Source organism: Saccoglossus kowalevskii, chromosome 21 (genome assembly GCF_978046115.1).
Source record: "Saccoglossus kowalevskii chromosome 21, keSacKowa6.1, whole genome shotgun sequence".
Lineage (NCBI taxonomy): Eukaryota > Metazoa > Hemichordata > Enteropneusta > Harrimaniidae > Saccoglossus > Saccoglossus kowalevskii.
In genome coordinates, this window is record NC_140661.1 from 18,053,038 (window position 1) to 18,075,276 (window position 22,239).

The window sequence follows — 22,239 nt, forward strand, 5'->3', positions numbered from 1 at the left end:
AATTATATTTACTACAACAAACGTGTTGTTTTTGATTCAAAAAAATGTTTTTATTTAATTAAGAAAATACTTGGTGCGGCGATACTTTTAATATTGTGCATCAACTATCCGTCGATTCGCAAATGTCAAAATGGCCTGAAATGGCAAAAGACGTGTTTGCTCTTCAGACAGTATTCGGAACATGACAGAAAAATACAGATCAACCAGAGGTTCAAAGTCGTCACTTAAGCCCCCGGGGACCCTGGGGATCAAACAAATGATTTTTAGAGGAAACCCTTTTAACTGCTTAAAATGGTGAGTTTTTAATAATTGGGCCTATTAAAAAAAAACAAAACCGCCACCCGATATTTCATAATTTTCGGTCGGTCGCTGAGAACAACAAAACAATTTTTTTTACCTTACTTATGCATTAAGCGCACATACGACGACTCGCAAAGCGGAAGAATAGCATAATCAAAATTAGTTGACGAATATTCTGAATTCTACAGCAGGGCTGTAATATCGTTTAATTAATTGATGACTGATGACAGTTGATATAATAACTAGTCAGAATACTAGTACTCTCTGAAAAATAGACACTCCCGTGAGTGTCTGGTTGCCATGGAAACCACGTACAATTTTCTCAAACAATGTATGTACTAGATTTATAGACGATTGAACGTGCACGATTATGGTGGATTATGTCTGCGATTGTTGACACTTTCATCTAATGCATGACGAACACATTCTCAAACTAACACGCTACATAATTTTAACTCTAAATATGCAAGATAACACCTAATTTGCACATTGCGGACAGTAGTGGCTATTGACATAGTACATCACCTGGACTCGTAATATTCAAATTGCGATGTTGGCATTTACACTATATATAGTGAATGGTAACCTGTTGACATCAAACCAAACTCAGCTCAGATTTTGTCGACAGCACTCAAGAGGAGAAACTGTCTGTAACAAAGGCGTTGTGTATTACTGATCTTTCGTCCGTCCTCAGGGGGAAGCAAATCACCTGGTATTATAGCATCATGCCGGTACAGAAGGTTTGTCCGTCTTCTTTACTGGTTGTCTGTCTTCTACCCACTTTAACGCCAATGTAAATCGATCGATGGTGAAAAGGACAAATTGCCTGGCAGCAGTGCTCGCAGTTCCCAACTACGTCCGGCCATGGAGGTTACCTCCATGGTCCGGCTTTATATGTGGACGGGTCGAAGCTATCTCTAATGTTTGTCCCCAACATGTTCCGGGATAACTTACTAGTTGTTAATTTGGGACCTGGTCAGCGAAGCTAAGACAATCGCTGTTAAAGAAATAAAATATTTTTATTTTCCTCCTGAAAATGTCATCCAATTCATTAGTAGAACTTGAAGTAGCATAGTCGCCACACCGCGTGTTGTTTGATATAGCCCCCCCCCCCCCACTGACGTATACAACGCGTGAAAAACACTTACTGAATTCAAACGAGTGGCCGTGGATATTCGGCATAAAATCAAGCAATGAAACTTGCACCCTCCATTAACTAATTTTGTATGACGTCATCGCAACATCTAACAGTAACTGGCTGATCGTCTTATTCGAACACAGACACTGTACTGTAGCGTTAATATTTCACGTAAACAATACATCCTACAACGATTGTACAAGTCATGTGGGCCAATGTCGAACACTATTTTGTATTGCATGCTAACTATTTCCACTGATTGTTATTACCATGTAAATTGGGCTTTGCGACAAATCCAGAAATATTAGAACACTGCACCGTAGCTCTGTGCTGACGGTAGTTGTATCCATTAAATCGCCAAATCAGTCAATTTTTGTTTTCGTAAGCAACTTTACATTATTTTTTTGTGTGACGCGCCTATACATTTTAAACTACCGGATTCCGTTGAATAAGATCTCTTACGAACTGTTGGAAAATAGAAGGCGCGTGTGGTCCTTGGCCCTAGTGGGGTGGGGGGTTCTGCATACCAATTAGTAGGAATGCAACGTTGAGCCACAGTCAGTCTGATAGAGGGACTGTGATTGAATCGACACTTTCCAGAAACTTCTATTTTATATATTTTTTGTAATCTAGATAAATTAGTCACAATGCATACGAGACGAAATAAACTCTCGAAACCAATATCTGAATGATTAGTTTTCTGACGTGCACTGCGAGATCTCGCATAATGTGCGAAAGGCGCGGACCGAACGCCTGCTACAAAAATTGAATGATTTAGATCAGTACCTTGAGATGTTCAGTTCAGCAAAATTGAGCACCAAATGTGTATAGCATATTATTTGGCGTGACCCCTCCCCCCCCAAAAAAACTTTCCATTCAAGTTTGTCGAATACCACGCCACGCTACGGCCATTGTCTGTCCTGTTTTTGCATTCGATTTCATATAACTCTCTCTCATTTCTTCAAACGTCACGGTTTGTTTTTCGAATTTCGAATGGCATGTTTCTCACGAACAATCCAATAGAAATTTTTTTGGTGCTTTTTTTAACTTTCGAATAATGGCCCAGTCTATCATTTCCATGTAAGATTTGTCGTCGTTTGTAGGACCCCGAGCTTATAATAGTCGGCCCCTTATTCCGTGCCAATTCCTCTAGGGATAGACATTCAGGTCATGCTGGCGGACAAGATGTTTTTTTTTCCTCTTAAAATGCTACAGTTGTCGCCCAACGCGACTTTCGCGTAAACAATGTGTTTAAGACGCGTTGTATGCGTCGATATGGTTTTCATATCGAACAGGACGCGGCACGACGAATCAATTTAGTATTGGCCAGTATTGTATTTGATCCAACTCTACTGATTATTTTAGCGCGTTTTATTTTTTTTTGTTAATGAAAAGGATGAAGTTATCCCTCGTGTTCATTGCCAGCTTATTTTCCCCTGCATGTTCGTTCATTTATCAGTTAATGTTGAGATGTATATAACAATTATGTATGTATTTGTCTTGTATTCTAAATACTAGTAAGTAGGATTGGCGGGGTATTAGACCACCACTCTCGCAATTTAGAAGTCAACTTCGTTTGAATCCGAATAGCAGGCACAATCAAGATTGCATAAACTAAAGTGGAGAGGGAAAAAAAAATTTATCCGAGACGAAAATTTTGTAATATATATATTTTTTCAAGCGCCCCACCCACCCGACCCCACTAAGCGCTACAGTCGTAGCACAGCGCGTGTTCGAATTTCACGTAAACAAAGCATTTTACGCGAGTTGTATTCGTCACTAGAAGTAGATCGCTACATAAATCGAACACGACGCGCCGCGACGCGACTGCTTTAACCCAATTAAAATGTGATATTTTTCATTGCAACAAGGTTACAAATTAGAACCCGAATCTCAAAATGAGTTTGCTGCTTGACACCAGTACCACCCCTCCCGTTGGTGACAAAAATGTCGTTAATCATAGGAAAGTAGTTTCCAGTCAAATATCCATTTTCAGATCTTGTAGTTGTACCAGATCCCAATCAGTGTCACGGTGCAGAAAACTTGACATCTCCAAATACGCCTCACAACACTAAATTACCCGGTGATATCAGGCACTAAACACAAAAATTAAAGGGCGGCAGTCGTCGTGCCGCGCCCTATTCGATATGGGACTCGTAGCGACTATACAACGCGTGTAAAATACATTGTTTATTTACATGAAATTCGAAAACGAGCTGGGAACGACCACCACGCTTTAATGCAATCAAATCAGTACTGTGATTTAGTAGAGGGTAAAAATTGCACACTGCCAACTCAACAGACCCAGAAAGCAGACTTCAAGGTTCAAACTTGATACAAATGAAGCAATATGTTAAATTAGCTACAATTTAGACTTTTTCGGGTTAGGGATGCTAATCTCACAAAATGTCGCATATCGGTTGGACACTGAGCTGCGACGAACTAACTTATTTTGAACAAATGCATTAACGATGTTTACAACAGCGACTCTAGTGAACACTCGTTTATGTCCCTAAGAGTTAATATACCACGCTATTTAGTTTATGAAATATTCCCTATCCGCCCGGGCCCACCGTCAGGTTGACAAGCCTGACCTACATTGAACACGTGTGAAATAGGCGCATATTTCTATTACCCGCGGAAAAGGAACATTCTATACATACTCTTTATCGTGCACAGTTGCCTAAATGTGCAAGTATACCTAAACGTTGCTAAAATCGCATTATTTTCCACTTTTTCGAAAAACTGAAATCACATGCTGAGCAGAAAGACGCAAAACAGTACTTTTCGATTTTAAAGTTCTCAGCGAGTTGGGGAAGCCCAATGAGCAAAAGTGGGACAATCGATTTTTTTCGCGGCCGTATTTCAGAATTTGAGCAATAATTAGTTCCGTCCATCGTAGTCGTTGTAGTATATGAACTAAGTCGCGAAGATTAAACAAGCATTTAATATCGAATGAAATGAAACAATTATCTGAACAAATTGCAAAAACGAACTGGCAAAGATATCGCAATTTATCAACCCCCACATGAAAAATGGTTGTGTCTGTCCTGCGTAGTCTGTAGGATGAGAATTAGCACGTGATAATGATGCCAATGTATTTTAGTCTATAACACTGAGCAAAACCTGTGCCATGTTTTAGCCATTTTCTTCTAATCATGGCTTATTTTTGAATATTCCAATACCACAGGGCTTTTCACAGGATTGTCGCGGAGACGATTATCTCGGAGAGATTCCATTGACTGCACCACACATGGGTGCAAACCCATTGCATTGTGGCAACACGGACCTCTTCCATAGAATCAATGCAATTCTGGACAACTCGCTAAACTTGTCTGGAATCTGTGCGAGTCCTCCGCCTAAGTTTGGCAGCGAACAGCTCTCCCGCAGTGGACGAGACTATCGCGACGGTAAGATATTTTTTTCTTTCAGTTATGTGTCGAAGTTAGTTGGTTTTACATTGTCATTTAAAATGAAAACTCATTTTATTGCTCTCTGATGGGTGGGAAGAATTATTGTGTCTGGCCATGAGATCGACACGCCGCTCTGACTGTGACATGAATACATTTTAAAGCAATGTCGCATATACGTATTTTCAGTCTCGCTCAAAAACGCAACGCAACGTAGCAAATATTCACCAACAGGTTTTTAAAGACGTAAATCTAGTAATCAAATCATCCGAAAATGAAATACTGGTATGTTATTGTTATAAAGAGGTTAAAAAGCGTTTATTTTCTTTAATGTCAGTGGCCTCAAAAGTTGAAAGGTAAAATTGAGATTCTTTATTCTAGACCACTGTATTGTCAGATACATTGTTGGACTTTTAATTACAAATTAAAAAAAAAATTAAAATAAACAGTATTTGTATGCAGCAGGTACTTGTAGTATTGTCCCGAATGGAAATACAATTGTAATCTTACTACATTCATTGACAATGTGTTGTAAAATTATAGAGCTAGTTTAAACTGCTTTTAAAACTGACTTTTTACGGCTTCATATTATTATAATCGAGAGATTCATTCATGCAATGTTTTCGATACCAGGATTTCTTTGTTGATAGGTCATCCAGTCATATTTGTCTGAGCCAAATATATTTAGACTAGCACCACTGTAAAAGGGATCTATTGTTTCAAGACGGCTCTATATTGGAATAATTTTGTGCAGTTTTATGTTGCAAAAAAAGTTGCTTTGTTGCCAAGCAATGTTACATTAGACTGTTCAATGACATTGCTACATATTATGTGACTAGTTTCAAACCTTGTGGCTGCTCTTGTGCAACAAAGGCATTCCCTTTATCTTTATAAATATTCATAAATTTCACAATTTAAAAAAAGAAAAAAATTTCCAATTGTTTGACTAGTATGACAGTTGTTGAAAATTATAAATGTTGAGGGAATGCCTTTGTTTTGCCAAGAGTATATACTGATGTTGTCAAACCCATGTATACCTGTGAACTGTTTTCATTTGAAAACATTTAGATTATATTAAATCAAACAAAAACATTTGATTGGCTAGGCTGGCAGGTGCCTCACCACTCTGTGAAGCACTGGTGCATCACATTGAGTTCCCAAAGTCTCGTCACAAGCTCACTCAATGAGCAAACTGCAGTTGAAGTTAATCAATCTTTGTCTATAAATGATAACATGCATGGTCTTGTTGACTTCGGTGTATAAATAAAACAACAAATGTACCTCACTAATAATATTCATGTCAAATTTCAATGAAGCCATGCATGACACAATTAAGTAGCTTATCAATTTCTAGCTCAGTGTGGCCTAGTTAAATGTGAAGGAGTATTAACCAACTAGAATTCCATATCTAGAATCCTGATCAGTAATACCGTATATATAGATTTTGTGAACTTATTTTAGCTTTTCAGTAGTTTGTATGACTGAATGTCTGGCATCAACTTGTTTCATTGCTTAATCATTTTCAGGTTCGACTGACAGTAGTGCTACATTTTCAGATAAATATTTATTACATTATTCAGTGTTCTATTATTGCAGTGTCGCAGTTACTGCGCAGTGCACGTTTTGTTAAATGTTTTTATAGTTGTGTATGTCTCGAGGGTCCCACGATGGATGTATAATAAATTAACAAAATTTTGATAAACTTAATTTATTTTGAAGCACATTTTGTCAGTGGCCTGATATCAAGCGACTTGCTCTTGTTTAATAGTGCAATGCACTTTAAAGCTGATGAAATATTTGTAAATACTAGCATTTGAAACATTTAAGATATTTGAATGGTTTAATTTTGGGAATCTAAAAACAGACTTTGTTGTGGATTCAGTCTGCCATAATTTCTTAGACATTCCTTGATTTATTTTTGTTCAAAATTAGAAGATATATGTATTATTATTAAGGTCAAGATGTCAAGTTTTGCAGACAAGCCTGGGTTAATTTCATTTTTTGAGCATTAATATCTTGCATGATGAATTATTGATTTTTGCATTATTTAAATTGTGTCCCAAGCCGGGACGTAATGGGTTACATTGTAGATCTGGAAGGAGGGGGTTGAAATGATTAGTGACAAATTTTATTATAAAAACACAAAAGCATTGAACCTTCATCATGAACATGCCATATTATGGACGATGTTGGTATGGGAAATTGTGTGGGTCTGTCCTTTGCATCCATAGCCTTGTCCTCAAATGGTGCTTTACGACTAGTTTTGATATCCATATGAGAAATTCAGTCAGCAGGTGCTTGATTAGTGGTTGTCACTGGTATGGTACATTAAATTGCCATATAATGACATTACAATAGATTTTTGTGTATCTGTGTCACATTTAATATTGGGAACTTGCCTGGTACGAAATATATTTAAAAAAGAAAATATTCTTATTAACATTTTATAAAAGCTGAGTGAGGTATTGTGATTAAATTAAATTCTCAAGGTATAATGTTCCTGATTACTGTCGCACCATTACTTTAAAATGGTTAATTTTCTCTTTGCAAGTGTTCTTGTTTGTTTTTGGACACTTCTTTTGAATTTTGTTTTTAAAAAAAAATAGGCCAGGCATAAAATGTGTTAGTGCACATAAAATTGGTTCACGGGGACTAACAATGGTTTGTCTTTCACTTCCCAGACTGCAACATTATGAAGATGTTAAATTTGGCGAATTCACACTCACCATTTTCTGTGGATGCCTTTCCAATGGTAACTTCGGCGTCCATGCAACCCTATCAGACCAACCCACCAATTAATACCAGTGCCTGCCCCAAACCCAGCGTTCCCAATGTGTACTCCCAAGATAACAGCAAACTAGACAGTCTATTCAGTGGAGCTGGCCTTCCACTTGACTACTACGTCAACTGTCAACATCTAGATGCCGATAGCAGTATGTCAACTAGCTCGTTTGGATCCCCATCCCCTCCATCTCCTCAACCATTCTGGGATCCTGGCTTCAGAGCTAAAGATCGTCTGCGCAGCACAAGTCCCTGTGATTCAGATACTAGTGGTGTCAGCTCTGGTGGCTCGGAATCGATGGTTGATGGACTGTCAGATCTCATGGTAGGTGTTGCACATTTAACCCATTGAATACTGGTATCATATTATTTAAATATTTTGCACATTTGTTGGGTGGTGGTGGTGGTAAAAGTTGACCAATCACTATGCATTACCAGATGCATGATAGTAAATTGACTAGTGTTTGAGGGTTACTTGCCGCGACCGGCACTCAGAATTTCCGACCAGGGGAAAAAATGTTGGCGATTGGCACTATTCTATTTGATAGACACAGGATATCACTGAATAATCGTTCTATCGTCTTTGTTGGTTTTAACACACAACACAATGCAAAAAATTAACACTCAATAAAACTTTAATGCAAGAAGACAAAATCAACGTACACATGTGACATCGTCCTTATGTGTTTTTGTTTTAACCTCAGATTGACATTCTGTTAGTTTAACAAACGAACCAGATCGGAATAAGTCGTACATCAAGATAATGAAAGTGACGACGACGACGACGACGACGATAAATAAACTGAAGGATTACCATTGCAAGTTTAGTTGGGTGGGATTTGTCGAGTTGAACAATAACTTGCTCACTTCACAGGCAGCGATGCGTCAAGTGCCGTTAGTTTAATCTGCACTTCGAGTGTAGTAACATTCATCAATGTCTTTGGCTACATGACTCGTTCATAAAATTAAATTCATAAGCGATATTCAGTCAGCAATACAAGGAATACTTATTTCTCACTATTAATTTGATTTACCAGCATTCCATTGGAAAAGAAAACAATTAAATTCTTGTTTCCACTTTGGCCGTAACAGACGACATATTATGACAAAAAAATGGCTGCCAGGTCAGAGGTTAATGTCTCAAAATACGTATTTTAGACATGATTACGAAAATAAAGTGTATATATTTTTTCACTTTTATCAAAGCAGATTAATTTTACATTGAAATTTAAAATAAAAGTTAAAATAAAGTAGTTAAATCCTAGCTAGTAGAATGGAAAAATGAATATTAATTATCTCGTGAATATATTAATTATCTCGTGAATATATTAATTATCTCGTGAATATATTAATTATCTCGTGAATATATTAATTATCTCGTGAATATATTAATTATCTCGTGAATATTAAATAGCGACCAGCACTCAAATCGGGCCCACTTCAATAATTGATTGATTGATTGATTGATTGATTGGAGTCCGGGAAGCAAAATATTGGTTAACGCAATCCCTGTTAAAATTTGCCTAATTAACTAGTTCCTTATCAAACATGAGTTGGACAACTTTTTTTTTTTTTTTTTTATATAAACAGAGGACTTTGAATATTGATAACCAAGCAAGACTTCAAAGTCAATGTCAAACTCCAACTCAGAGTGAAGTGATAAGAAGACCTCAACCAAGACGTGCACCAAGACAAGACGACCTTGCCTATGATGATACCTCTGTTGTCGCTGGCTTGCTATCAGATCGACGTTGGACTGGTTTAGACTCGCTCCTCTTTCCAGATCCCTATGGTATTGAACAGTTGGCAAAGCAGTCAAGACAAGCTGCAGGTAATATTGCTGTAAAGACCACTGAATCGCTTTAATTACGCTATCGCTATAGACAGGTTTTCGTAAATTTTGGAAACTTTGTGGGTGGCATAAAGAATATAGTCCTATGAAACTAATGTCGTCATGCAATCATGAGTCTCTAGTGATGAAAAAAACAGATGGTTAACAGTATCTGTCTATCCAATTCATGCTGTTGGTCTGTATTCATTGTAAAAAATGGGATTGAGGTGAGATTTATAAATGAATATAATCGGTTGTGTAGGTGCGGCTGGTGGCATCCAGTCGGCATACTTTTTATAACTGTCTGCCAACTAAAATCAACAACAGATTACAGCCCATCGTGTACTTTAGTTCTTATAGGTTTACCTCCTGCCCAACGGTCTAATATTTCCACCATTCAAGAATTTAAAATTTAATTCAAAGTTTACAACCGAGATTTCTAACAATGTGCATCATACTGTACGGTTCATGATTGGATTAAATAAAGGCAGTTGTCAGTGAATTATTCAATGCTAGCTAATTCTGACCATCACGATTGCACATGCAAATGTTTTGTGTCAGCTCGGTTAGGCATTTTATCACGCCATGCAAAACAAAAAACTTTTTTTCATTCAGTATTCAAGACTCTAGTAGATATTATCAACAACAATATTACAATACCCACTATCCGTCCACATAAGGAAACTATAAAATTATTTTATTTATTCTGTCTCTAGCTATGTGTGAGCCAAGCTACACCTGGAGTGGTCACTTGCCAAGCAGACAACATAAAAATCCCACCTACTCTTGCAAAGTCTTCCTTGGTGGTGTACCATGGGACATTACTGAAGGTGAGTACATCCGACCCCCCATGGGACTGGTTGGTGAACCCTAGACTCTTGCTCTGCTAAGAGTTCTCGGTTAAATTCCTACCCAGGGATGAGTCATTTATAGGTGAGTGTTGCACCAGATGTTGCAACCCTTGGTTATACGATGATGCAATTATCAACTCACTGATGTGAATCGGGGCAAACGTAGTTTATTTGCATTCAGATGCCCGTATAGATGGTCCGGTCCGATCCGGTCAACTGGTTATGTTTAGTCTTAATGTTTTTTTTTATAAAATTGCACATAAATGAGTAGTGAAGGAGCACATGACCTCCAGCAGGAGCACATTACTTCCAGCAGGAGACGGCCTACCCCCCTCTCCCCCAAAACAAAAAAAATTCGCACCACCATCTCTGCTGTGATATCTGAATGAATACTATATCTGTTTTATACTCTATGTTGATGAGAATGAGGTCATCTGTAGGCAACAGCTGTTGCAGAAAAGTATTTAATTTCATGTGTTCAATTTTTTTTATAGATTATCTAGTCAATTCTAGGGTTAATATTTTTTAGTATTTTGTACATACAGTCACAGAAATGCTGGAAGTGAATACAGTTCTTAATTGAATTTATTTGCAAAAATTTTTTTTCTGACTGCCAAAACTAGTTTGCGATGTGAACCTCAGTTGTTAATATTTTGATCCATTTTTCAATTCAAATGGACCCTAGAGCAGTATTTTAACGCTATGGAAACCACAAGTTTTAATGCACTCTATTTCTGACTCCAGCATGCAAAGCAAACAATGGAGGTCTTTGCAGTTAGTGTATGTATACACGAGTCTGTTGCAGTGATATCTCAATAACCACATGTTGGTTTTTGATGAAACTTGATGCATAGATGATCTGAGCTAATGTGCATATTTGTTTAGGTTTTTGTTTAAATAGGCTAATTATAGCATTTTTACAATTTTCTTGTGTTCTATTAAACAGATTTCAATGAAAATGGGTACATAGATGTCCTGGGATATTGCACAAACAAGTTTAGTTGTTTGATTGAAATCCCCATGCATATTAATGACCTAATTTGCATATTAATTGGCCAATTTCTCTTGCTTTACAATAATCACCGGATTTCAGTTAAATTTGGTACATGGGTCCACAGATTTGATGTGCATTTTGTATCATGGGAAAGGGGTAGGGCCCATGTATGCACTGTATACTGAATAAGCAACCATTAATATTGAGAATTGTCTCTTAAAACTTTCAAATTGAAATTTCATTTTCAAATCAATGAAAGGGGTTGTGTGATCTTATTAAGATGCATAATTGAAATTCCTTAGAACTGTAGCAGATAAATGCATGCAACCAGGCCTATAGAAGGCACTGGAGAAGAGGCATGATTTGCATATCTGACCATATATAGTCATGTAACATTATGCATAATTATATTATAGCATTGTCAATACCAGTGAATTTTATGACGTCATTGCCACAGATTATTTGCGATAATGTATGTCATTGTTTGAGCATCAAGGCCCTGTACCATGCATATGAATGGTAGCACCCTTTGCACTCCATAATGTGCTCGGCTACGCTTCACACATTATGTTGTGCTAAGTGTGCTTTCATTCATTATGAGCCACTGGGGAGTACATTATTGTTTAACTATATTGGATGTCCCTAAATGCACCAGCATTTACAACTACTATGAATTCATTTGACTCGAAATATGACTGACTAACTTATAAAACACACTTGCAGGTATGAATATTTGCCATTCATTTTAATAGAAAATTTTGCTGGGTTAAAATTGTTTTTATATAAATTTTTAGCAGTGTCCATCCTTAACAGGTTTACCATCTTGCACTCAGAACTACGCAAGACAAATGAGAAATAGTCTCTTGATTGGGTCAACATTTTTACAACAGATTGCTCAAAATGCGCTTGCAGCATAAAAACCTTAATCTATACTTGTTTTGCAAAACAATTAAAGACTGCATTTTGTTTTCGTTCAATTTTTTTCGCCCCATATATTTTGATGAATTTTGAAGAATTTGCGGTAATGACTGAATGACTACATCTGGGGTGAAAAATTTGTGCTGTGTGAACAGCTGGTAAATGATTGGTTGAATCAATCACAAATCTATTTCCTGTTATGTGCATGCTGTTATGTTGGGTCAATATTGCAATACTTTAATCTTGCTTAGTGTCTAAAATAAAGTACCATTTCGACAGTTTACCCTTTCAAGTTTTCTCAATTCCAAAGTCTTCACGGGGGTTTTATTGAAACATTTGCATTTCAGGGCCTTGTTTGGCGGCCACTAACGCATGACAAGACCAAATAAAACGACAAAATAAATGCGTATATTTGTGAAAAGAAAATTGCATCTAAATATATATAACATGCACATGCAAAGATTGCATGAACAACATTTTAAATTTCAGTTTTATATTTAGCATTGTATTGAAATACAGAATTGGAGAAAAAAAAATGAAAGAATAAAATGCACAAAAGTTCTCCATTTTATATATAAAAAAAAATGTTAGCACATTAACAATTTATAGCTATATACAAATTTGTGTTTGTAGTGGGGAAATTATATATACAAATATTCAATTTTTATTGAAGTCATTTTATGAGTATTTTTTTTTTAAAAACTGTAATAAAAAATGTACAAAGTGAGAATCTTGACCATGTTCGTTTTACCAATCCTTGACGATCACATTAGCACGACTGCTGGTGTATTTATGTATATTAAATTAAAGAAAATCTTGTCAGAATCGAGAGTTCATTAATTATATTGTCTCGAAAGTCAGACCCCTAGAATTTGCTAACCTTCCAAGAAAGGTTATCTGAATTGGTCACTGTCCAGGGGTTGAAATACTCTGGTGCACTATGCACATAGATTGTTAGCTAGTGCAAGTAAACTCAAAGTACAATGTGCATGTAGAAATTAACACAACATTTTCTAGTTATATTCACTAAGCCTAAATTAAGTTCAACCAATGTTGTAAGACAACTAAAAAAAAGCAAATTCTTTCTTGATCGCATTGATAGAGAACCCGTAAAATTCATTAAAAGTGGTGGCCATGCATTTCACAACAAGTTAGTGCAGGTAAATTTCAAATTGAACATGCACATTGTGTATGCAGGGAAAAAAATTCTATTTCAATTCCTGCTGTCATTCAAAGGGGCATTATTCTCCAGGAGATGTCATTCCTAAATTGTCGGTGATGGCCTATAGTCTTCCTGGCGCAATGTTGTGCAGGTGGTTGTCTGCTCTCTTGTGCTCTGGTTTGTTAGTCCCCGTTCGGACGCAGTCCGAAAACGGGGACTTATGTTTTGCCCTGTGTGCGTCCGTGCGTCCGTGATCACCTGTATCTTGAACATGCATGGACCAATTAAGTTCAAACTTCACTCATACATCACACCTTATATGGGACATATGCACATGCATTTTTTTCATGATCCGATTAACGATAGCCGAATAGCGGCCATTTTAAGGCCGAAAATGCATCAAAATCGCACATTTTCACCATTCCGGACCCGGATCTCAGTTATGCATGGACGGATTTTGTTCAAATTTGGTACATACATTAAACATAATAGGACCTTGATGCACGTCATTTTTTTTTTTTGGATCGGGTTCGAAATGGCCGACTGGCGGCCATTTTGTTTTAAAGAATTCAGTTCTGGATCCGTATCTGAGACATGCTTGGATTGATCAAGTTCAAACTTCACACACACATGGTACATCATGTCACAAATAGATATGTGCATTTGTTTCATGATCTGCTTAACAATAGCGGAATGATGGCCATTTTAAGGCCGAAAATGCATCAAAATCACATATTTTCACAATTCCAGAACCGGATCTCAGTCATGCATGGATGGATTTTGTTCAGATTTAGCACAATGTGTTGTACATATGCAGGTGCATTTCGGTCATGATCTGCTTTGAATGTATATGTCACTCAAATATGAACGGAACGGGGACGTGTCATTGACAATGACTTGTTCCATTTAATTTTTAACTAGGATTTCTTCATTTTTGGGTCGTCCTTAATTTTCTGCCAAACATTAATTACCAATATTTTTTTTTCTTGGCTGCTGTTTTCCCACTGATATTCTGGTGGCATTTTCTATTTGGTGGATAAATTTAAACTTTTAGTTTCCCATATGTTGCTTTTAAATGGTTTGTTAATGTCAGCCTGGAATAACAGCACAGTGTGATTGGCTTTGGCTTGATGTAGAGCAGGTTCATCTTTGTTGCAAAATGGCCGCAGAATAAATTGAATGACTGTGTATGGAAACTAGATTCTTCGCAGCCAAATCTTCTCGTGTCGCGCTATCTCATTTTAGTAGAGCTGTTCATATAGGTGATAGTCTGTTCCAATATCCCGGGCAGAGTTCTATTTCAACAATGTGTCACTGCCGCCACGCAATCTTATCCTTGTTGATTAGTGGAAGGGTTTTTCTAGAGAAAAACTGCAAGAGGGAGCACTGCAATTCAGTGGAGCCACCAAGTGGGGGAGAAAAGGTTCTCCCTGCCAGGGTGTGGAGAGTTTTTGAGAATTCTAAGTTACAATGGAGCATTCTATGGCTTCCTTGGGGCCAAAATTACTGTCAGACAGGTCACAGTTCAAGACTGGCCACACGCGATTCCTGGTCAATCAGAATGTTGCCAGAGAGTCTGCTCCCCAGGGTAAGGGGCGCATGGCCATGATACTTGACTAGAACATTGTGGCCCCGGCAAATTCTGTGAAATGACTAATTTTCACTTGGTTTAAATTTCGCTATTTACCATTTCAGGCATATTCAGTGGGTTTTAAATTCTTGGTTTTATCATTTAGATAATGTGTTCTATGCTAAATTTCACATATTCACTGGGTTTTTAATTTAACTCATTTTCCAGTCAGTGAAATAAGCAAAATTAAAACCCAGTGAATAATTAACCCCTTTAAATCTCAAATTATAGAACATATCAACTTTTTTTTGAAGGCAATTCTTCTAACAATATCTAATAAACATTAAACGTAAACATTAATAAAATATGAAGTACACAATAAAAGACTGCCTGAGATCGCAATTTAAAACGGACATCTGCATACATTGACTGGATTCCATTCCAAATGTGTGCTATAATAATTCTGTATGCGATGCAAACGTGACAGTGTTTGAATGCGATGCATCACTGTTGATGCAGTTTAACCCAATTAAAGATTTGAATATTTGATGAGGACAGATAAATTTTAGAATACCAATACTGCTGCTTTTGAAATGTGAATTCCATTGTCTACTGTGCTAGACATCTTATAATCAATGATTTTGTTATTTTTTTACAGCGGGTTTACAGAATGCTTTTAAACCATTCGGTAATGTCAAGATTGAATGGCCAGGGAAAGATGGTAAACACCCAAGATATCCACCCAAAGGTAAGGGTTAGTTTTCCCAATTTATCAGCTTTGTATCTGTTCACAAGTCTGATACTACATTGACCCCCTCCCCCCACAACCTAAATAGTTTCTTGTTCACCATTGCAATAATGTCGCTATCTGCTGTGATGACACATCTCTTGAATTGACCTTTTCACCACCAGACTTTCTTGCCAAAATTTGTTTCAATCGTCTGAAGGAAAATGCTTTAAACCGGACTAATTTGTGACTAAGAGGGAACTGGTGATGAAAACGTGTCAATATTGTTACCTGCAATTTTGTAGTTGCGATAAATACCGTATGTTATTTCACAATTTGATCATTTTCAAATTATGCTAATTGCTTTGGGTAAACAAATGTCTTCTCCTCCAACTATTGCTGATTTAGTGAACTTTTTGTAGAATATTCTGGTCATGTATGCCGATATTTATGACTAGTTTCATTTTATAATTAGTCCGAAAACGGACTGCTTATGGATTAACGCGTGCATGCATGCATTGGTACAAGATGACTGAATGTCACTCTTTTTATTGTTGAAAAATCATCATAATTGAGTCGGCTTCGGATCCATATCTGACACATTTACGTTAAAACTATCTTAAATTTGATAACTAATGAGGACTTGCCACTCGCGGCTCGTTTACTAACCAGTAGCTATAGTTTGTTTGTTAGTTGCTGGCGACCATTTTGTTTAACAAATACTGTTCCAAAGTCGCATCTCTGCCGTCACTGTTCATTTTAAAACTTTATACATTTCTGAAACTTGACAGTGCAATTACTATAGATTTTTTTTTTTAAATTTGGTATATACATTGAACACAATGGTACCTTATTAGTGAATGTTGTCTTGTACTAAAAATAGAGGGTAAATTTGTCATGTTCACAATTTAGGCCAGACTTTTATTATCCCTTGTTTCGCGAACCCGCCGAATGAACTGGAGCCGAAAATGAAATAAAAATGAAATTTTAATTCAGAGTAATTTCTCGCGCCCGCCGAATTGCAAGTGCAAAAAATTACTAAAAAAAATTATTTTTATCTTTTTTTTTTTCCCCGCCCGCCGCATACCAAATCCAAGTTGTATTTTTGTGGGAGTATTATGATCAAAGTCTCGCGCAGATGAGAAACAAGATTATACATGGAATAAAATTTTTGTTCATTTCTTCTCTCCGATCAATGATCTCACTTACAATTCTTTGAGAATCACACAAATCAAAAAAAAATTTGCCTTATAAAAACTAGGATTAAAGTCTGGCCTTATTGAACTAACGTGTTATTGTGGAGCGATGTGTATGAAAAACAATTTACATTATCTGATTAGTTTTCTTTTATTTTCTTAGGGTATGTGTACATTCTCTTTGAGAATGAGAAGTGTGTCAAGGCGCTGTTGCAGTCGTGTACCCACGATTTCAGTAACGGAGGAGATTATTACTACAAATTGTCGAGCAGAAGAATGAGATCAAAAGAGGTGAGAAAATCACCTGTGTCTGTTATGTTTTATTGCATCTTTAGAAATGACATATTTATCAGTATACAGCAATAAAATGTTACAAAATCGTTTAAAATGAAAAAAAACAGGACTCTTCGCACTCCTTTCACGTGTTTCATCATCACCAGTTAAATATTGAATACCGTACTTCCCAAGCAAAAGCCCTTTCAAGAGTATAAGCTTTTAGATATTTAAAGAGGTGAGGGCATTCCAGAGTATTGGCCCAGGGTGTTTGTACCAGGTGTCGACAACATTTATTAAAATATCCATGTAAGGTGTATTGGTACTGTAGTTTGGTTCCTGCTTTTAAGAGAAAACTTGCATTAATTTTAGAGTGCATGACTGGCGAGCATACAGAACATTTTCTATTCTGTTATTTACTCAGGATGAACCCCGATGTTGCAATACTTAAAGTAATCCGTAGTAATTTTTAAAATGCCAAAAATGCGATCGTCAAGTTGTGAAACCTGGTCATTGAACATCGTATCCATTGAGACTATCGTGAATGAGCAAACTATTCTTTGGCACGACTTGTTTGCGACTGTAAAAGGTTTAAATACTTCCTCCACCCTCGATTTACCTGTTTAATTGTGAATCAACAGCTTTTAGGGGAAAAAAATCAAAATCGGTATTAATAAAATGCACGTTTCTTCATTGTAAAAAGTGTCGGGAGGGAGAAACAATGACTCGTTTTGCATTTTCTCTCTCAAAAAGACATATTTCTCAGACAAGTACTGTGAATGAAAAATGTAATTTGGATAATTTCCCCATGGTTGGGAAGACGGTTACAATTTTAAACCCACCAAAAATTGTCTTTTCTGAGGTGGTCCTAGAGTATAAGCCCACCCCCTAATTTTCCCGATTTTTACATTTTCAGGCCCCCGGGCTTATACTCGGAAGTACAGTATAAGAAACGTGCAGGAAAACTTGGAAATAGGAAACTGGTAGTAGCTTAAATAAACCAAATAGCAAAAAATGTTGTATAAAATATTCTCCAATCTGTCTGACCACGTTGTCCGTATGAACTTGGATGTGTAGAGGCTTTGTCATTCATTGTCTGTGCGAATAGATTTAACATTTGAATTGCTTTATCTGTAGGTCCAGGTGATCCCATGGATTATTTCAGACAGCAACTCTGTACGCAATCCATCTCAGCGCTTGGAACCGAGCAAGACAGTGTTCGTGGGGGCCTTACATGGTATGCTGACAGCTGATGGATTAGCGCATATGATGAATGACTTATTTGGGGGTGTTGTCTATGCGGGCATCGATACTGATAAGCATAAATATCCAATCGGTGAGTTGTATATTTCATTTGTTAAAAGTATGTTCACCTTTGTATATTAATTGTGGTATCGAATTCATTTTCAAGACATTGTTGGAAAAACTTTGTTTTGGAATCGGTCAATCTGCCAACAATTGAAGTGATTTTCATAACTGGTAGGAAGACGATGCATTATAGTATGCATGCGTGTTCGCCCCTGGATACAAACAGTATTATTGTTCCGACACAGCACTTTGTTTTTTAGCTCCGCTGTCAACTTTGTGGAGCGGAGCTTATCATGAGTGATTGTCCATCGGCGTCCGTCGTCGTCAGTGTTTTACTTTTTCAACTTCTTCTTGAAAACTACAAGCCTGAATGCTTTGATACTTGGTGTGTATGTACCTGGGGTAGACCTGTCTCAGATTTGTTCATTTCGTGATGATATCTTCAATTATCTAATTTTGATGAATATTTGTCATTTTTGGTAAACAGTGATATTTTTGATTTCTTGTTGAAAAGTCAGATTGCTATACATATTGTTCATTTTATAATGATATCTTCAGTTCTTTAATCGAAATGTGCCATGCTAACAGCGGAGCTATCTCAGCCAAGAGGCTGCTTGTTCATTATCCTGACTGCCACAGTGCTAATTCTGACTTTTTAGCTCCACTGTTGACTTCGTCAAGTGGACCGAATCGTATTATTGATTGGCCGCCATCGTTTCTGATTGGCGTCCACGTCAATTTTCAATTTTCTTGACTTCATCTTGAAAATCACGAGTCAGATTGCTTTGATACTTGGCGTATACTGGGGTAGACAACTCTTAAATTTGTTCATTTCCTGATGATATCTTTAATTCTTTAAATTTGATGAATATTTTTTGGTAAAAAGTGGTATCTTTGACTTCTACTTGAAAACAGCAAGTCTGATAGTTTTGATATTATACATGTAGGTATCTTAGGTGGACCTCTTAGATTTGCAATTGTATTGCTAACAGCTATCCCAACAGAGGCTGCTCGTTAATTTTGAGATTGCTGAAAATTTAATTTATGTGTACTTGTAACAGTGTAGTCTGCGTGTTCTTGAGGCTGCAAGTTAATATTTTTGTAAATCTAATTATGCAAATTAGTATATAAATTGTGTAAAAGTGTGTCGAGAGATACTGATGTCGTTTATTTTTTAGTTTTTCATTGACATTTGATTGACTAAAAAATGCCCAAGACACGTGATGTTACAGTGGATGTTGGCGATGTTACAAACAGTGGTTAAATTTGACAATTTTTTTTCTTCCTTGCAGGATCTGGACGTGTAACTTTTAACAACCATAAAAGTTTTATGAAAGCTGTGACTGGTGCCTTTGTAGAAATAAAGACTGCGAAATTTACAAAGAAGGTGAGTTTCACTGTATGGTAAGTTAGTGTACAACACCATGTGTGCATTTACGAATGTAAATGAACCAAGATCCCAATATTTAAATGTTTGCAAATGGTTTTTAAAGACTTGTCAGATTTCAGTCAACTGACTATACCTTTTACATTGCTATTCATTAGTATCATTTTGATTGGGTAGTCGCTGGGCAGACCCTTGTGTGGATTGGGTAGTTGCTGGGCAGACCCTTGTGTGGATTGGGTAGTCGCTGGGCAGACTCTTGTATGGTTAATTATAATTTTTTTCTTTTCTTTAAAAGGTACAAATTGATCCTTATTTAGAGGATTCTTTATGCAGTTCTTGTCAGACTCAGCCTGGTCCTTTTTTCTGCCGTGAAATCACCTGTTTCAAGTACTACTGTAGATCCTGTTGGCTTTGGCACCATTCGCTCGATGCCCTTCGCAATCACAAGCCTCTGATGCGCAACAGCAAAAGCAGAGAGAGTGGTGCAGGAGCAGCAACTACTATCATGACCAACTATGCTACAGCTGATCTCTGAATATGCAAGGCATGACATGATGGTAAAAGTGCTTTCTCCAGTTCCAGATGGTGGATGATCCACTTAGCAACCAATGATGTTGCCGAAGAATGATGCATAAATCGCCAGTCTGATGCTGATCAAGAGAACTCCATGTTTAACCTGCTGGAATATCATTTTATCACTATATTAATGAACGAAAAAAAAAAAAAAAAAATGGGACACTTTTGTCTGCCGAAATATGGTGCTAAGTTGTCTCTGTTATGGGTGACCAGCAAATATATTTCTTAAAGGTGCTATAAGTTGTGTGAAGTGAGCTAAGCATTCTGGGATATACCGTAACTTTTAATTCTAGTTAACTTTCAATTTATTCAGAGTGATTATGATGGAAAATTTCTGGACTAGCGCAATCATGATAAACATGGGACTCCATCCATGACAAACTAGCATTTGTAAAACGTTCTACTGGGATTTGAAATCACAAGCAGCTGAACGGGGGGTCATTGAAAACATGACGCTACTAGAAAGTTGATTTTGAATACTTTTAAAATAACAAAACAAAACAGATAAAAGGTTTTAAGTGATGTTATATTTTAAGGCTTGAAGCCATGGAGGTCAGGGTTCATTTTAAGGTCAGAAGGTGACATTTGTGACCAAAAGACTTAACATTGATGGGCAAAGGAAGGGTTTTAAAGTTGATATAAAACTACTGAGGGCATGCCATTGAAATTCTATGCAGTTCTTACTGGCTACACACGTACAATATTATTATTGCCCCAAAACTGCATTTTTAGACAATCCATAGTTCCTTTGTTTCATCAGTATTTTTTAACTTCTTCATGGCAAATTGTATTTCAGTCTCGTTCCGAATTCTTTACACGTCGGAATATGCCAAAGTATTTCTTGCAAGTTTACTTGATGGCAGACATTTTTAAAATGAAGCTTTTCAATTCAATAACCTAGACAACCTGAACTTTTAGACTACTGGAATCATAACTATACAGTTTTTAAACACTCTTTACTTTCTCTAAAAATCAAGAGACATTGCCAATCGCTTCAAAGATTTTCTGGTTATATATAAAGTTTTTTGATGGGTTTTACATTTTTTTTTTTTAGGGGTACAAATAATCCTGTGATATTTACAAAATTCTTTTGACAGGACATTTACATAATGCAATGCAAGTTGTCACCAGAAACTTTATACTATTTTTTTTGCAAGTTTTGTGCTTTAAAGAAATGTGAAAAACAGTCTGCTTGACAAATCTGAGTTTGGGTTTGCACATGACTGATTTACCGACTATGACTGGAAATGAAATACGACGCTGAATTAAGATTCGTACTTAGCTACGACGTGTTATTTGTTGCCAGTTGTTTTTTTGGCATTTTGTAATGTTCACTAGTTTTTTATTCCTCTAGTATTGTATCATTTGATTAGGTGAGAGAAATTTGTTTTTTTTGAAATGTACAATTCTTTAAACAAAGATGGTTAATTTATATGTAGTTGAAAATTTTAATGAAAAGACAAAAAAACCTTGATGTTCATTCAATTTTGAGGCTGAACCGTTTTGGTGCTCTATATTTAAATGACGGAGTTCAAAGGTCAAGTCGACTTTTTGAAGTTCTAGTTCAGACATCTCTTACCAGGGTATAACGTTGTATTTGAACTACCTTCAATATTGTAGATTCACTCTTGCCTAATGCATTTAACTTATTGTCTTAAAAGTAAAGTTTGTTAATGTTGCAGCATAATAATATCCGCTTCATTATTTTGTCAGAACTGTGAATGTATACGAGGCATGATTTTATTTACAGCAAGTCTCAAAAGTATTGGGGCAGCAGATTTTCTCCCTGATTTATAGGAAACTGTTTCTCTACTTTT

The 22,239-nt window shown here is 36.6% G+C and overlaps 1 protein-coding gene across 2 annotated transcripts; it reads left to right on the top strand.

Moving 5' to 3' along the window:
* The first annotated feature begins 902 nt into the window (after positions 1-902).
* Positions 903-22,112, top strand: LOC102802520 (cytoplasmic polyadenylation element-binding protein 1-like). Of its 2 annotated transcripts, none has more exons than XM_085494784.1 (10): positions 903-1,040; positions 4,629-4,848; positions 7,530-7,954; positions 9,220-9,460; positions 10,177-10,290; positions 15,614-15,709; positions 17,042-17,169; positions 18,289-18,487; positions 19,752-19,846; positions 20,142-22,112. In XM_085494784.1, the coding sequence occupies exons 1-10, from the start codon at positions 1,026-1,028 to the stop codon at positions 20,379-20,381; spliced, it is 1,773 nt and encodes a 590-aa protein (XP_085350910.1). In that variant the 5' UTR covers positions 903-1,025; the 3' UTR covers positions 20,382-22,112. The 2 variants fall into 2 exon arrangements, with proteins under 2 accessions (XP_085350910.1, XP_006822079.1); XM_006822016.3 differs by having other exon boundaries at positions 15,614-15,703.
* Positions 22,113-22,239: the final 127 nt, after the last annotated feature.